Below are 18,552 nucleotides of genomic sequence, written 5' to 3'. Positions count from 1 at the left end.
CAGCCAGTATTTGGGAGCCAGGTCCTGGTTAGGCATTGTAGATACAAATATCTATGAGTCAGGGTACCTAGGATACACTCTCAGAGAAATAGTTCCTCAAGTAACTATAATGCAAACTAAAGTGCTATTAGTAGAGAAAAGTATAATAGTGAAACAGTGAGAGAAGAGTAAAGGCCTTTTGGAGGAAGCTGATTTAAGTAGGGCCTTGATAAATAGGAATGCCTTTGACACTGGAGTGGTCTTCACTGGTGAGGAATTGTGGGGAAATGATTTTATTTAAACTTGCTCTTCTTTCTGTAGTTCCTAATAGTTTACCAGTATGACCTTCCTGATTTTGACAAATGCACTATGGTTATATTAGATGTTAACATTAGGAGTAACTAAATGAAGGATATGTGAAAACTTAGTACTATTGGTTTTTTTTAATGAGATAAAATTTGCATAACATTATTAAAATTAACCATCATTGTCTACACTTTAGTGAGATTTAGAACATTTACAACATTGTGCAACCATCACCTAGTTCCAATGACTTTTCACCTCTCCGAAAGGAAACCCTGTACCCATTAAGCAGTCACTCTCCCTTTCCCCTCTACCCCTGCACTTGGTAACCACTAATCTTCTTTCTGTCTCTAGGGTTTTCCTATTATGGGTATTTCATACAAATGAAATCATACAAGATGTGACTTTTTGAGTCTGGCTTCTTTCACATAGCATAATGTTTTAAAGATTCATGCGTATTGTATCATGTATCGGTACTCCGGTTATTTTTATGACTGAATAATATTTTCATTGTATGGGTATATGACATTTTGTTTATTCATTCATCCATTGGTAGATATTTGGGTTATTGTGAATAGTGCTGCTAAGAGCATTCATGTACCAGTATTTGTTTGAATACCTGTTTTCAATTCTTTTTTTTTTTAAGATCTTTGTTGCAGTATAATTGCTTTACAATGTTGTATTAGTTTCTGCTGTATAACAAAGTGCATCAGCTATACATATACATATATCCCCATATCCCCTCCCTCTTGCGTCTCCCTCCCACCCTCCCTATCCCACCCTTCTAGGTGGTCACAAAGCACCCAGCTGATCTCCCCGTGCAATGCAGCTGCTTCCCACTAGCTATCTATTTTACATTTGGTAGTGTATACATGTCCATGCCACTCTCTCGCTTTGTCCCAGCTTCCCCTTCCCCTTCCCCATGTCCTCAGGTCCATTCTCTATGTCTGTGTCTTTATTCCTGTCCTGCCCCTGGATTCATTAGAACCATTTTTTTTTTTTAGATTTCATATATATGCATTGGCATATGCTATTTGTTTTTCTCTGACTTACTTCACTCTGTATGACAGAATCTAGGTCCATCCACCTCACTACAAACAACTCAATTTCTTTTCTTTTTATGGCTGAGTAATATTCCATTGCATATATGTGCCACATCTTCTTTATCCATTCATCTGTCAGAGGACACTTAGGTTGCTTCCATGTTCTGGCTATTGTAAATAGTGCAGCAGTGAATGTTGTGGTACTTGTCTCTTTTTGAATTATGTTTTTCTCAGGGTATATGCCCAGTAGTGGGATTGCTGGGTCATATGGTAGTTCTATTTTTAGTTTTATAAGGAGCCTCCAAACTGTTCTGCATAGTGGCTGTATCAATTTACATTCACACCAACAGTGCAAGAGGGTTCCCTTTTCTCCACACCCTCTCCGGGATTTATTGTTTGTAGATTATTTGATAATGGCTATTCTGACTGGTGTGAGGTGGTACTGCATTGTAGTTTTGATTTCCATTTCTCTAATGATTAGTGATGTTGAGTATCCTTTCATGTGTTTGTTGGTAGTCTGTATATCTTCTTTGGAGAAATGTCTATACAGGTCTTCTGACCGTTTTTGGATTGGGTTCTTTGGTTTTTTGATACTGAGATGCATGAGCTGCTTGTATATTTTGGAGATTAATCCTTTGTCAGTTGCTTCGTTTGCAAATAATTTCTCCCATTCTGAGGGTTGTGTTTACATCTTGTTTATGGTTTCCTTTGCTGTGTAAAAGCTTATAAGTTTCATTAGGTCCCAGTTGTTTATTTTAGTTTTTATTTCCATTACTCTAAGAGATGGGTCAAAAAAGATCTTGCTATGATTTATGCCAAAGAGTGTTCTTCCTATGTTTTCCTACAGGAGTTTTTGTTTCTTTGTTTGTGTGGTACGCGGGCCCCTCCCGTTGCGGAGCACAGGCTCCGGACACGCAGGCTCAGCGGCCATGGCTCACAGGCCCAACCGCTCCACGGCACGTGGGATCTTCCCGGACCGGGGCATGAACCTGTGTCCCCTGCATCGGCAGGCGGGCTCTCAACCACTGTGCCACCAGGGAGGCCCCCTTCCAAGAGTTTTATAGTGTCCGGTCTTACATTTAGTTCTCTAATCCATTTTGAGTTTATTTTTGTGTATGGTGTTAGGGAGGGTTCTAATTTCATTCTTTTACATCTAGCTGTCCAGTTTTCCCAGCACCACTTACTGAAGAGCCTGTCTTTTCTCCATTGTATATTCTTGCCTCCTTTATCAAAGATAAGGTGACCATATGTGTGTGGGTTTATCTCCTGTGAAATTTTCTGTTCTAGTTCTGTGAAAAATGCCATTGGTAGTTTGATAGGGATTGCACTGAATCTGTAGATTGTTTTGGGTAGTAAAGTCATTTTCACAATGTTGATTCTTCGAATCCAAGAACATGGTATATCTCTCCATCTGTTTGTATCATCTTTAAGTTCTTTCATCAGTGTCATAGTTTTCTGCATACAGGTCTTTTGTCTCCTAGGGTAGGTTTATTCCTAGGTATTTTATTCTTTTTTTTTGTAATGGGAAATGGGAGTGTTTCCTTAATTTCTCTTTCAGGTTTTTCATCATTAGTGTATATCAATGCAAGAGACTTCTGTGCATTAATTTTGTATCCCTCTACTTTACCAAATTCATTGATTAGCTCTAGTAGTTTTCTGGTAGTTTTTAGGATTCTCTATGTATGGTATCATGTCATCTGCAAACAGTGTGTTTTTCAATTCTTACTGGTATACACCTAGGTATAGAAATGCAGGGTCATATGGCAATTCATTGTTTGGCTTTTGGAAGAATTAACAAACTGTCTTCCATAGCTAATACACCATTTTATATTCCCATCAGCAATATACAAGAGTTTTATTTCTTTTAGCAGTTTGAGACATCTGAGTTAATTTTTGGTATATGGTATGAGGTAGGGGTCTAAATTCATTCTTTTGCATGGCTGAAAACCTTGGAATTAATATTTATAAAAGATAATCATTCTCCACAGTCTCGGGAAAATATCACCCATGATAATATTAAGTTATTTTTCTTACACTTAAAGAATTAAAGATATAAATATAAGAGCTAAAACATAAAACTTTTAGAAGAAAGCATAGGGGTAAATTTTCATATCCTTGGATTTGGAAATGGATTCTTAGATCTGACACCAAAAGAAAAAAGCAACACAAAAAAAATTAGAACTGGATTTATTAAATTAAAAGCTTCTACACAGCACAGGACACTATCCAGAAACTGAGAAGACTGTACAGAATGGGAGAAAATATTGCTAAATCATGCATCAGTTAAAGATCTGGGATCTAGTCTATATAAAGAACTCTTACTACTCAAAGCAATAAATAACCCAATTTAAAAATAGGCAAAGGGGGCTTCCCTGGTGGCACAGTCGTTGAGAGTCCACCTTCTGATGCAGGGGATGTGGGTTCGTGTCCCGGTCCGGGAAGATCCCACATGCCGCGGAGCGGCTAGGCCCGTGAGCCATGGCCGCTGAACCTGCGCGTCCGGAGCCTGTGCTCCGCAACGGGAGAGGCCACAACAGTGAGAGGCCCGTGTACCGCCAAAAAAATAAATAAATAAATAAGCAAAGAATTTGAGTAGACATTTCTCCAAAGATATACAGGTAGCCAACAAGCATGTGAAAACATGCTCAACATCATTAGACATCAGGAAAATATAAATCAAAACCACAAGAACCCTTCAGGAAGTAGCTATAATAAAACAAAGGAACAGTAATAAGTGTTCATAATGGAATTAAGGTATTGAAATACCCATACATTGCTAGTAAGAATGTCTGATGATGAAACCACTTTGGAATACAGTTTGACAGTTCTTCAGAAAGTCAAGTATAGAGTTACCGTGTGACCCAGCAATTCTGCTCCTAGGTATATACCCAGAAGAATCAAAAACATACGTAGGGGCTTCCCTGGTGGCGCAGTGGTTGAAAGTCCGCCTGCCGATGAAGGGGACACGGGTTCATGCCCCGGTCCGGGAAGATCCCACATACCACAGAGTGGCTTGGCTTGTGAGCCATGGCCACTGAGCCTTCGCGTCCGGACCCTGTGCTCCACAACAGGAGAGGCCACAACAGTGAGAGGCCCACATACTGCAAAAAAAACAAAACAAAACAAAAAACATATGTATATGTCCACATAAAAACTTGTACATGAATATTCATAACAGCATTTAATTGTAATAGCCAAAAGTGGAAACAAGTCAAATGTCCATCAACAGTTGAATAGATTAACAAAAAATATAGCCATGTAATTAAATATTATTCAGGGATAAAAAAGACTGAAGTAGTGACACATGCTACAACATGGATGAACCTGAAAATATTATTCCAATTGAAAGAAATCAGGCACAAAAGGCCACATGTTATATGATTCCATATATATGAAATGTCCAAAATAGGGAAATCCATAGAGCCAGAAAGCAGATTAGTGATTGCCAGAGGCTTGATGGAGGGGAGAATGAGAAGTTACTAATGAATACAGAGTTTCATTTTGAGGTGATGAAAATGTTGTGAAATTAGATAGTGGTAATGGCTGCACACTGTGAAGATACAAAAACCACTAAATTGTACACTGTGAAAGAGTGAATTTTAGAGTATGTGACATAGCTAAGAATAAATGAGTTTTTAAAATATCTTGCATGCAGATATTTTTGTTTTAAAACAGTGCTCATTTGATGTTTGCCTTAAGAAAACAATTTTTCTTTTAGGAATTTATCATGGCATCCTGCATTGACCATTAAAAGTAAAATGCGAATTCCACATTCTCATGCATTCATTGATCTAACTGAAGATTTTACAGCAGGTGAGTTGCACATAAATGTAAAGTATTTCTTTTAGGCTGCCAAAGAATGATGAGATTTTTACTGTTTTCCTAGTAATCATTTGCTATTGAATTGAACATTAAGACCAAAATGTTTAAAGGTTATAAGGAAGTTAGTGATACCGGAAAAATGTAAAAAGTACTGGATGCAATAAATAAGTCTTTAGTTATTGTTTTTGCTGTTTGTTAACCACATCAAAATTTGGATTATTGACTAATAAATGCTGTAAATTTAATTATAAGAAAAATATTTAGCTTATGTATTAAAGAATTTCAAAGACTTTAAAAAATTTTTATTATGGAACATTTTAAATATAGAAAAGTAGGCAGAATAGTATGATATATGCACATTTAATCATCACCCAGCTTCAACAATAAGCAGTGTATGGCCAATCTTGTTTCATCTGTATAACCACCCATGAGCCCTCCTCCCACCCTGATAATTTTATAGGAATTCCCAAGCATTGTATCATTTCACTTATAAATATTTCAATCTGTATCTCTAAATGATACAGACTTTTTTATTTTTAACAACCTCACGATCATTTTCAAACATTAAAAAATTTAACAATATTCTCTTAATAGCAAATACTTATTCACTATTCAGAATGCCCCAATTCTCTCCTAAGTGTTTCTATCAAATTAGGAGCTAAATGAGGTACATACATATGAAGAAAAAACACCTGTCTTACAGAATTTCTCAAAGTGTGGATTTTGCTGATAGTGTCCCCATGATGTTAATATGTGACTCTGTCCCCTGTATTTCCTCTAAGCCAGTGATTAGATTTAAGTAGCTATTGATGATCATTGTCAAGTCCACTATTTCAAAAGGATTTACAAAATCATAGCACCCTAAATCTATCACTCCTCAGCATATATTATCAGCTGGAATTTTCTATTTAAAACAAACAAACAAAAAGAACATCTATTACTATCTTTTTAGTCACCCAAAGTACAGTTGAGACAGGCAGGTTAAATGCTTAAATTTTCTTCCTTCTCATTTTTTTCCAGTTTTTTTTTAATGTGGTAAAATATACGTACTGTAAAATTTCCATTGTGACCATTTTTAAGTATGTGGTTCAGTAGTATTAAATACATCCATAGTATTGACCATCCAGCTCTTTTCATCTTGTAAAACTGAAACTCTACACCCATTAAACAGTAACTCCTCATTCATCCCTTTCCCCCAGCTTGTGGCAACAACCACTGTTCTACTTTGCTTTTTGACCACTGAAAGTATTTTGAATAAGTGAAATCATACAGTGTGTGTTATTTTTAACTGGCTTATTTCACTTAGCATAATATCCTTAAAATTCATCCATGTTGTAGCATATGTCATTATTTTCTTCCTTTTTAAAGTTGAATTGTATATAACCACAGTTTGCTCAGCTTCCACATTTTAGCTATTGTGAATAATGTTGCTGTGAACTTTGATGTACAAACATCTCTTAGAGATGCTGCTTTCAGTTCTTTTGGGTATATATCCAGAAGTGAAATTGCTGGATCATATGATAATGTTGTGTTTAATTTTTTGAGGAATGGCCATCACAGAAACTTTATCATTTTACATTCCCACCAACAGCGTACAAGGGTTCCAGTTTCTCCACATACTTGCCAATATTTGTTCTTTTCTTTTTTTTTCATAGTAGTCATTCTAATAGGTATAATTTGGTATCTCATTGTAGTGTGAGTTTGTTCTGTTTCTTTGGTTTTTTGCCACTCCACGTGGCTTGCGGGATCTTAGTTCCCAAACAGGGATTGAGGGATTGAACCCGGCCCCAGCAGTGAAAGCACTGAGTCCTAACCACTGGACTGCCAGGGAATTCCCTCATTGTAGTTCTGATTTGCATTTTTCCTAGTGATTAGTGATGTCGAGCACCTTTTCATGTCCTTATTGGCTATTTGCATATCTTTTTTGGAGAAGTGTATACTTAAGTCCTATGCCCATTTTTCAATTGGGTTGTTTCTTTGGTGTTGTTGAGTTTTAGTTAGTCTCTGTTCAGAATATTGCTCCCTCATCAGATACATGATTTACAAATATTTTCTGTCATTCTGTGAGATACCTTTTTACTCTCTTGATAGTGTCTTTGTATGCAAAAAAATTTTTAATTTCATGAAGTCCAGTTTTTCTGTTGTTTCTTTGTTGCCTTGTGCCTTTGGTGTCCTACCAAAAAGATCATTGCCAGGTGCACTGTCATGAAGCTTTTGCCCTATATTTTCTCTTGAGAGTTTTATACTTTTATCCCTTACATTTAGAGCTTTGATCCATTTTGAGTTAATCTATATATATGGTGTTAGATAAGGGTCCAACTTCATTACCTGCATGTATATCCAGTTTTCCTAGCACCATTTATTTTTTTAAAATATTTATTTATTTAATTTACTTTTTTGGCTATGTCGGGTCTTTGTTGCAGCACGCAGGCTTCTCTCTAGTTGTGGCATGCGGATTTTCTCTCTGTAGTTGTGGTGCGCAGGCTGCAGAGCGTGTGGGCTCTGTAGTCTGCGGCACTTGGGCTCTCTTGTTGAGACGCTCAAGCTCAGTAGTTGTGGCGTGCAGGCTTAGTTGCCCTGCGGCATGTGGGATCTTAGTTCCCTGACCAGGGATTGAACCCATATCCTCTGCACTGAAAGGCAGATTCTTTACCACTGGGCCACCAGGGAAGTCCCATAGCACCATTTATTAAAAGGACTTGTCTTTTCCCCACTGAATGGTCTTACCACCCTTGTCAAAATTCATTTGACTGTATACTCAAGGGTTTATTTCTGGGTTCTCTGTTATTTCACTGACATATATGTCTGTCTTTATGCTAGTACCTCACTGGGGTTTTTTGGTTTTTTTTTTTTAAACTTTTTATTTTATATTGGAATATAGCCAATTATGTTGTGATAGTTGCAGGTGCACAGCGAAGCGACTCAGCCATACATACACATGTATCCATTCTCCCCCAGACTCCCCTCCCATCCAGGTTGCCACATAACATTGAGGAGAGTTCCCTGTAGTACGATACTGGTTTGATTACTATAGCTTTGGGATATGTTTAGTAATCGGGAAGTGTGAGTCCTCCAACTTCGTTCTTTTTCAACATTGTTTTGACTATTTTAGGAGGACCCTTCAGATTCTATATGAATTTTAGGACAGGTTTTTCTGTATCTATAAAAAGTACCATTGAGATTTTGGTAAGGATTGTTCTGAATCTATAGGTCACTTTGGGTAGTGTAGACATCTTAACAATATTGTCTTTCAGTCCATGAACATGCAATGTGTTTTCCTTTATTTGTCTTCTTAATGATTTCTTTCAACAATGTTTTACAGTTTTTAATTATATAAGTCTTTAACCTCCTTGGTTAAGTTAATTCCTAAGTATTTTATTCATTTTGATTCTATTGTAAATGAAATGTTTTCTTAATTTCCTTTGTGGATTTTTCATTGTAAGTGTTTAGAAATGCAGCTGATTTTTGCATGTTAATTTGTATCCTGCTACTTTTCTCAATTCATTTATTAGTCTGAACAGATTTTTTTTTTTTTTTTGGTAGAAACTTTAGGGTTTTCTACATATAAGATCATATCATCTGTGAACAGAGATAATTTTACTTTTTTCTTTCTAACTTTGATGCCTTTTATTTCTTTTTCTTATTCCTCCCCTTTTTTTTGACCAGTTTTCAAACACTTCTAATCAGCTTTTGCAATTACATTTTTATATAATATACTAATTGCAAATGAGAAAAGCATGCCTGGTGGTTGTTAAAAGTAATAAAACTTCCTTCCTTTAAAAGAATTTTATGAATTTACATTCCCACCAATGTGCAAGAGGGTTCCCTTTTCTCCACACCCTCTCCAGCATTTATTGTTTGTAGATGTTTTGATGATGGCCATTCTGACCAGTGTGAGATGATATCTCATTGTTGTTTTGATTTGCATTTCTCTAATGATTAATGATGTTGAGCATTCTTTCATGTGTTTGTTGGCAATCTGTATATCTTCTTTGGAGAAATGTCTGTTTAGGTCTTCTGCCCATTTTTGGATTGGGTTGTTTGTTTTTTTGTTATTGAGCTGCATGAGCTGCTTGTAAATTTTGGAGATTAATCTTTTGTCAGTTGCTTCATTTGCAAATATATTCTCCCATTCTGAGGGATGGCTTTTGGTCTTGTTTATGGTTTCCTTTGCTGTGCAAAAGCTTTGAAGTTTCATTAGGTCCCATTTGTTTATTTTTGTTTTGCTTTCCATTTGTCTAGGAGGTGGATCAAAAAAGATCTTGCTGTGATTTATGTCATAGAGTGTTCTGCCTATGTTTTCCTCTAAGAGTTTGATAGTGTCTGGCCTTACATTTAGGTCTTTAATCCATTTTGAGTTTATTTTTGTGTATGGTGTTAGGGAGTGTTCTAATTTTATACTTTTACATGTAGCTGTCCAGTTTTCCCAGCACCACTTATTGAAGAGGCTGTCTTTTCCCCACTGTATATTCTTGCCTTCTTTATCAAAGATGAGGTGACCATATGTGCATGGGTTTCTCTCTGGGCTTTCTATTATGTTCCATTGATCTATATTTCTGTTATTGTGCCAGTACCATACTGTTTTGATTACTGTAGCTTTGTAGTATAGTGTGAAGTCAGGGAGCCTGATTCCTCCAGCTCCATTTTTTGTTCTCAAGATTGCTTTGGCTATGGAGAACAGTATGGAGGTTCCTTAAAAAACTAAAAATAGAACTACCATATGACCCAGCAATCCCACTACTGGGCATATTCCCTGAGAAAACCATAATTCAAAAATTGTCATGTACCAAAATGTTCATTGCAGCTTTATTTACAATAGCCAAGACATGGAAGCAACCTAAGTGCCCATCAACAGATGAATGGATAAAGAAGATGTGGCACATACATGCAATGGAATATTACTCAGCCGTAAAAAGAAACAAAATTGAGTTATTTGTAACGAGGTGGATGGACCTAGAGCCTGTCATACAGAGTGAAAGAAGTCAGAAAGAGAAAAACAAATACTGTATGCTAACACATATATATGGAATCTAAGAACAACAACAACAAAAAAGGTCCTGAAGAACCTAGGGGCAAGACGGGAATAAAGACACAGACCTGCTAGAGAATGGACTTGAGGATATGGGGAGGGGGAAGGGTAAGCTGTGACAAAGTGAGAGAGTGGCATGGACATATATACACTACCAAATGTAAAATAGCTAGCTAGTGGGAAGCAGCTGCATAGCAGAGGGAGATCAGCTGCGTGCTTTGTGACCACCTAGAGGGGTGGAATATGGAGGGTGGGAGGGAGGGAGACGCAAGAGGGAAGAGATATGGGAACATATGTATATGTATAACTGATTCACTTTGTTATAAAGCAGAAACTAACACACCATTGTAAAGCAATTATACTCCAATAAAGATGTTAAAAAATAAATTAATTAAATTAAATTAAATTAAAATATTTTTTAAAGTATTTTATGCTTTAACTCCTAAACTTTTTTGAAAAACAGGTAGCAAATAATATTTTGTAATTCAAACTTTTTTATTAATTCTAGATGATTATGAGTTTTATTACTAAAGCATTTTCATTATTAAGATACAATTTGCAAAGTTAAGAAAATTTTAGTGTTGAAATTTACTTTGGACTTTACTGATTTAAAACAAACTAGGCCACAAATTGAGCCTTTTGCCCAGTGAGTTTTTTATGTTTCTGAGAGTTTATGTTTCTGACTGTGGATTCAGATTGGAAAGAGGAGAGTTTAAGAAAAAAGCAGTTACTTTAGTGTGGCATACCGGTATGGTAAATCATGTGAAAACACAAAAATAAAGTTTTTAGTACATTGTCCTGGAAGTTGTCTTAAAACCTTGTTTTTCAAGATAAGGGTATTCTGTAGTTACAGGCTCATTTTCTGTTATTTCATTCCATTTATTTTATTTATTTTTCTTTAACTTCTTTATTGGAGTTATTTATAATTGCTTATTTATATTTGCTTTACAATGTTATTTATAATTGTTTTACGATGGTGTGTTAGTTTCTGCTTTATAACAAAGTGAATCAGCTATACATATACATATATCCGCATATCTCCTCCCTCTTGTGTCTGCCTCCCACCCTCCCTATCCCACCCCTCTAGGTGGTCACAAAGCACCCAGCTGATCTCCCTGTGCTATGCAGCTGCTCCCCACTAGCTATCTATTTTACATTTGGTAGTGTATGTATGTCCATGCCACTTTCTCACTTTGTCCCAACTTACCCTTCCCCCTCGCCATATCCTCAAGTCCATTCTCTAGTAGGTCTGTGTCTTTATTCCCGTCTTGCCCTTAGGTTCTTCATGACCTTTTTTTTCTTAGATTCCATATATATGTGTTAGCATACAGTATTTGCTTTTCTCTTTTTGACTTACTTCACTCTGAATGACAGACTCTATGTCCATCCATCTCACTACAAATAACTCAATTTCGTTTCTCTTTATGGTTGAGTAATATTCCATTGTATATATGTGCCACATCTTCTTTATCCATTCATCTGTCGATGAACATCATTCCATTTATATTCACACACATACACACATCACAGACAGACTTTTGTTTTTTACAATTCCTTTCTGAAGAAGGGTTTATTTTACATATGAGATTTTAGAAACTTTGTTTCTTTCAGTTCAGTAATATTAGATTTCTTAATCAACACCAACTCTGCCTTTAAGGAATTTTTTTTTATGAAAGAGGAAGTGATTATTGTCAGATGTTGGAAAATATATCCAAAGAGATATCTCAGTAGATTTTATGTTTTATTTAAAAATGACATGAATACAAGTCATCCCATTACAACAATTGGAAAATCCAAAAGTAAATATGTATAAATTCTTTAAAGCATACTTTTACTTATTGAAGTACTATTGACCTTCACTAATTTATTCAAAAAAGCTGTGACTAGACAGGGGATGTGAACATAGACATGTGATTTCAGGATGTATTCTTCAAAGAAGTGACACCAAAACATTTTCATTTCTGTTTTACTCTCCCATCCTAAAGTCAGCATCCAAGAGTGAGGAATGAAAGGGAATACTGGTGGAAATGCTGGCGTTAAGTACAGCTGTGAAATAGGTGAAACCTATCTTGAGGTCCCTTCATCTGTACTGTTCTTGGTCTCTCTCACCCTCTTGGGGCTCTGGTGACATTATTCTCTTTCCTTCAGCCAGCTGATGCTCTGAAACTGACCCCCAATTGCCGTGAATTTTCCACAAAGTTAATTTCATCCCTTGCAGTAAACTTTTCCCTTACCATTTATCCCAACAAAAGTTTTGCAGTGTATCTGCCTAGCCCAAGTGATAAACCAGTGAAAACAAGGTAAAGGTTCGCTGCTGCAGATTTTCCCTGGCCGAACAGGACATGCATTTCAAAAGAGCCCTTCAATCCCATAAGCACTGAGTAATATAAAAATTATCAGCACTTTATCAGGGTCAGTGGGAAAATATTTTGTGATGGGCAGTTTTCTCCACTGCCCCTTAACTCAGACCTCCTAGATGACTACAGTGCTACATGGTTTCCACATAGATCTAAGGTGGACAGGATGGACCCCACTATTTAAAAGACCTCCTAACTGGGTCTTTGTCCTTATCTCTTGCTTCTTCAGCCCATTCATCCTGCACATTCTGAGTGACCACTTTCAAGCACTAAGGGCCAGGCCACTACCCCATCAAAAACCTTCCCTGGTCCCCATTACTTACCAGATGATTTCTAAACTTCTGTCTTCTAGATGTCCTGTGGACTGGGCCTGTCTTGCTTTTCTGGTCTCCTGTTTGATTATACCGTAGATGAGCTGGGGTTGTTTTGTTTTGGTTTGTTTGTTTTAGATTGTACATATAAGAGAGATCATATGGGTATTTGTCTTTCTCTGTCTGACTTATTTCACTTAGCATGGAAAATGCCATTAAGATATTTTTTGTACTTTTATGTTTTTGCACTTAAATCTTTAATCCAGTTGGATTTTCTTGTTGATATTTTTGTTATATCTTTAGATACACGTCTCTCTGTATTGATAGCCTCTGAGGGTTCCTAATTCAGCAGCACAGATCTCCTTATAATTCCTACCTTGCTATTGAGGAATTAATTCCTGAACTTATTGTTTACCTGTGTCCTGCCTTATAGAGCATGTGGGTCATCAAAACCTTCTTATAGGCTTGCCATAAATAAAAGGAACAGTCTGAATCATTGATCATTTAAATAAGAGATTTATTATATTTAAATAAAAGAAGACTCATTTTAAAAGGAATATCATAAATAGTGGCATTAAAATTTTAACAAATTATAACATAGGTATACACAGGAAACATAACCTCTTTGTTTTCTAAAATCAGGGCTCTGTGCCTTGGGCAGGTATTGGAGAAATGGAATTTAAACTTCTCAGTTAAAATTATGTATCTTGGTCTCTTGAGGGTTTTAATTTATTGGTTAAATTTTCAGTTTTTCTGGATATTAACCCATTTCTCTTCTCCTAGCAAAAATGGCAACTGGGTGAGCCTAAGGATAGGCTTATATGTCCTCAGGGAATTGGAAGAAGAGGTCTTTCTTTGTATCTGCTCTGAGGTTCTTACACAACCATATTGATGGCCCTTGTGTATTAAGTGCCCTGCCGATATTTGGCAGCTGGAGACCTCCTGATCTCTACTCCTTGCTCAGTCAGAGCCTCACAGTCTTCCCTGGCTGACTTGATCCTGCCTTGAATCTGATCCTCTTTTAATGGATTCCTCTGAAGCTCCACATCTTCCATTCAGCCCTCTGTCTTGGATTGTCCACTGTTCATCATCTACCATGGAATTCATTTGCCTTCTACCATAGTAGTAGCCCTTGGAAGATCCACTGGCCCTCAGCTTGGCTATTGTTGATATTCCACAGGGCGTCTTAAGTCCCTTTGCCACACATGAAAATGAAGGGAAGTTTGAGAATACTAGGTTACACCCTCCATGCTCTGTTTTTGTTCTGTGAGGATACCCCTGTACATAGCTATCATCTCAAAAGATAGGCTCCTCCCTGAATTCCAGTAGCAGGGTCCTGGTCTTCCTTTGTACTCTGCTTTCCTTTCAACTTCATCATTGTTATCCCCCTTGGGGTTGAACCCTCACATTGAGGGTGGTCAGGGAAACTGGCCTTGACTCTACTCTGTCTTCCTGCAATCTCCGACTCCTCCTCTTTACCCCAAGCCTTCTCATTGCTTCCCTAGGTAGCTAACATCCAGACTTGAGTTCTTTCTACCTGTGACTTAAAGTAAAATTTGTTCAGATCCTTAGGTTTTTCTTTTGATATGTAAACAGAATTCTGGGGATTTAGATATCTGTTTTCATTCTTAACAAAGTCTGACTTTAAATACTTTTTTCTGTATAGAGACTCAAAAACTGCCATTTTTGGAAATCAAAAGCTGAATATTATCTCTTTTTTCCAGTCCTGCTGTAATAACCCTAATCTTTTCCTAGGCTAACAGTTCTCTAAGTGTGATCTGGGTATCCCTGAGGATCCCAAAGACCCCTTTGGAGGGTCCATGAGGGCAAAATAATTTTCATAAAAACCATAAGACATTATTTGCCTTTTCACTCTTTTCACTGTCATTCTTGCTCTCATTCTCTCACAAGTGTACAATAGAGTTGTCCAGAAATTTAAAAACATATAATGACCTCATTGTTCTGACGTCTTGTATGTGTGCTTATGTATCCTTATGTTTTAAAAATGTTTCAGTTTTAAGTTTTACAGTAAATTATATCAATAGATATAGCTCACATAGACAAAACCTCTTTGGGGTCCTCAGTAATTTTTAAGAATTTAAAGAGATCCTGACACCAAAAAGCTTGAGAACTGCTGCCCGAAGTAAATGGATGCTTCTAGCTAACTGGGGTCACTGTACAAAGTAATGAGAAAGAGTAATGTAATATCCTTCATACATACATACATTTATCAAGCAAAGATAAGATCTTGGCTCTGACAACTCAGATAGATTATAACAATTTCTCTAAGCATTCCCCCACCCCCTCTTTCTTGTTCCTGCCAAATAATTATCATAGTCCTAGCACCTGACACACAGCCAAATGTGGGAACTTAGAGGCTGATCTATTGGTGAGGTGTTCAGTTCCTTTAGATGGGTTCTCAGAAGAAGAATTGATGAATCATATGGTAGTTGTATTTTTAATTTTTGAGGAACCTCCGTATTGTTTTCCATGGTGGCTATACCAATTTATAATCTTACCAGGAGTGCCCAAGGGTTCCCTTTTCTCCACATCCCCAATGGCATTTGCTATCTGTCTTTTTTTTTTAATATATAAATTTATTTTATTTTTTATTTATTTCTGGCTGTGTTGGGTCTTCGTAGCTGCGCGAGGGCTTTCTCTAGTTGCAGAGAGCAGGGGCTACTCTTCGTTGCAGTGCGTGGACTTCCTATTGTGGTGGCTTCTCTTGTTGCAGAGCATGGGCTCTAGGCACGCAGGCTTCAGTAGTTGTGGCACTTGGGCTTCAGTAGTTGTGGCTCAAGGGCTCTAGAGTGCAGGCTCAGTAGTTGTGGCACACGGGCTTAGTTGCTCCACATGTGGGATCTTCCCGCACCAGGTATCGAACCCTTGTCCCCTGCATTGGCAGGCAGATTCTTAACCACTGTACCACCAGGGTAGTCCCTTTTTGATGCTACCCATTCTAACAGGTGTGAGGTGACATCTCGTAATTTTGATTTGCATTTCAATGTGACCTGGAAATTTCTTTAATATCACAAATCCTTTTTCACTAATTCATCAATTTCAATAATTATTTACTGAGCCTGTACTCTGCAAGGCATTATACTAGAAACCAAGAGATCAAAGATGAAAAACAAGATCTCCATACTCAAGAGCTACAATGGTATGAATCTCAAGGATGTCATTATAGCAAGACATCACTCTATTCTGCTGTATTCAGAAGTTTAAACTTGATTTTTGAGCATACTAATTTGTGTCTTAAATGTTTTAAAATTCAGCAGAATTTCAGACCCAGATGCACTTTAATACTCAAGAGTATCATTTGTTCATGGTACATTTGATGGAGCTACAGTAGATTCTTATATTTTTTTCCTTGCACACCCCTGCTGATCTTGTGGCTTTAAGCATTATCTATATTCTAATGGCTCCCAAATTTATATAATCTCCAGGCTGGACCTCCCTCCGAGCTCCGAACTATAGCTCCAATTATTTACCAGCCATAACTACACCCAGGTCTATGTCTGATAAGACATTTCAGACCTTGTTTCCCAAACTGCAACCTCCTCAACCCATAATGTTCCCATCTCACTCAGTGGCAGTCCCATCCTTCCAGTTCTTGTGTCAGAAATGTTGGAATCATCCTTGCCACCTCTTTCTAGCACACACAGTATCGAGTCTGTTATGAAATACTGTTCATTCTACTTTCAAAATATATCCACAACCTGACAACTTTCACCACCTCCACTCTAACCATCCTGGTCCTGGAAAAGGTTATTTCTCACCTGAATTAGTCCAGTTGCTGTTCCCCTGCTTCCAGCCTGTTTTCAACATGTGAGCTGCTATGATCCTTTAAAAATGAAAATCAGGTCATGTCACTCTTCCTAAGGTTTTCCAGTGATTTCTTTTTTACATTTAGAGAACTAGTCGAAGTGCACAAAATGGCCTACTAGGCCCCACATACTTTGACCCGCCGTCACCTCTCTGACTTTGTATTTTATTTTCCCACTTGATGCCTTGCACTGAACACGCTAAACTCCTTGCTGTTTCTTAAACACTGCAAAGCAAGGTCCAATCTCAGGGCTTCGGTCAAGTAGCTATTTTCTCTGCCTGGAATATTATTCCTTCAGATATCCATATCACCTCTGTTTTGCTGAAAGCTTTACTTTCGGTTTCAAGGTTCATAGGATTTGCTGGCAAAATAACCACTCTTCGCTCAGTTAAACAAGAATTGAGAGAGACTTCATTGAATTAACAAAGATTACAGTATACTGATTAAGAAAAGATTAGTATAACTAAGCAAGAAAAGACAGAGGTTTATATGTCACCAAATTGGGGAAGCACCTACATCCAGATCCAAGCAGTGCTGGGAAGTCCCTTGAACAGCAGTCTCTGGAGTCCCAGTTGGGGAGGTCCCAGGCGGTGCGTCCACCCCACGGGTAAGACTTTAGTTTGCCACTCGATGGAGCCCAGCTTTTAGCAACAGGCCGCAGGCTGATAGCAGTCAGCCTACGTGCAAGTTTGCAGCTCTGGTTGTTGTCATAAATGCCTTGGGCTTAACTTGTAAGTCTTAGATTGTTCTTGATCCCAGGGGAATGGCCAGACCCTCAAGGTGCAAGAAATCCCATGACTTAATCTTTATCTTATCTAATGGATTACGATGTGTGCTGGCACCACCCCTGCTGGCCTGGGTGTAGCTCAGCAGTTTGGCATGCAGCCAGCTGTAGAGTCATTAGTGCTGCCTCTGAAGCCTGAACAAGACTACTTTACCAGCTTCCCCAACAACCTCTTTCAAGTTATTTCTCCAAATAAACTTTACTTCCTTCACATCTTCACTCACATGTCATCTTATTTGTCAGTGAGACCTGCTGTATCTGAAATTGCAACTTTCACGCACTTCCCTGTGCTCTTTCTCTGCTTTTGTTTTTCTCCAAAGCCCTTTCACCTGCTGAAATAATATAAACTTATTTTTATTATGTCTTCTCATACTGTATCATAAATTCCATGAGGGCAGGGATTTTTTGCTATTCTGTTCACTGTTGTTTCTTCAGTGCCTAGAACAGGGCCTGGCACCGAATAGGGACTTGATGGATATCTGTTGAATAGTAACAATTTTGGCAGCAGAACAGAATCTGAAGACAGCTAGCATATTTTTAGGTGCTCAAACTGTCCCTAATTGGTAGGCCTCTTTCAGCTAAAGATTGAACAGCTAACCAAGGAAGCTCTCGATAAAAATGGTGTTTCTTTCCAGAAGTTCAAACACATGATTAAATGGGTTTTCTTTTAAAACACCACAAGGGATTTCTCAGAACTATATGCAAAACTTAAGAACTTTGGCAGTGGGAATTTCATCTAAGAAGATGTAGAAAATAATGGAGACATTTCTCAAGAGTTCCATCCATTTTTCTAAAAATACAAATTAAGCCATTCCAACCCTTAAGATAACATAAGGTTATCTTATAAATCCCTTCTAAATGGATTCAATTTGAACTGATTCAGATTCTCTTCTGAGTAATAGCTGATCTTTATCAGCAGAGATGAAGAGACCTGTTTACTAAAAACTGCAGTTGTTTTTGATGTTATCTGATAAGGACAAGGAACCAGGGAGACAAAGTATTAGGAAATATCTTCTTGTAAGCATCCTATAACTTCTCTGATACTTTCACACGTTTATACCTAAACACTTCTAAGAGAAACTTTTCAGAGATATTAGT

At 37.5% G+C, this 18,552-nt stretch overlaps 1 protein-coding gene across 1 annotated transcript in view; it reads left to right on the top strand.

Moving 5' to 3' along the window:
• ITFG1 (integrin alpha FG-GAP repeat containing 1) overlaps positions 1-18,552 on the top strand; it is a 258,629-nt gene that overhangs the window by 22,393 nt on the left and 217,684 nt on the right. Inside the window, exon 6 of the mRNA XM_060085617.1 lies at positions 5,044-5,138. Coding sequence (XP_059941600.1) covers positions 5,044-5,138 — 95 coding nt within the window. The remainder of the gene's footprint in view (positions 1-5,043; positions 5,139-18,552) is intronic.

The sequence above is a fragment of the Mesoplodon densirostris genome, chromosome 19, assembly GCF_025265405.1.
Source record: "Mesoplodon densirostris isolate mMesDen1 chromosome 19, mMesDen1 primary haplotype, whole genome shotgun sequence".
NCBI lineage: Eukaryota > Metazoa > Chordata > Mammalia > Artiodactyla > Ziphiidae > Mesoplodon > Mesoplodon densirostris.
This window is presented reverse-complemented; position numbering and strand designations above follow the sequence as displayed.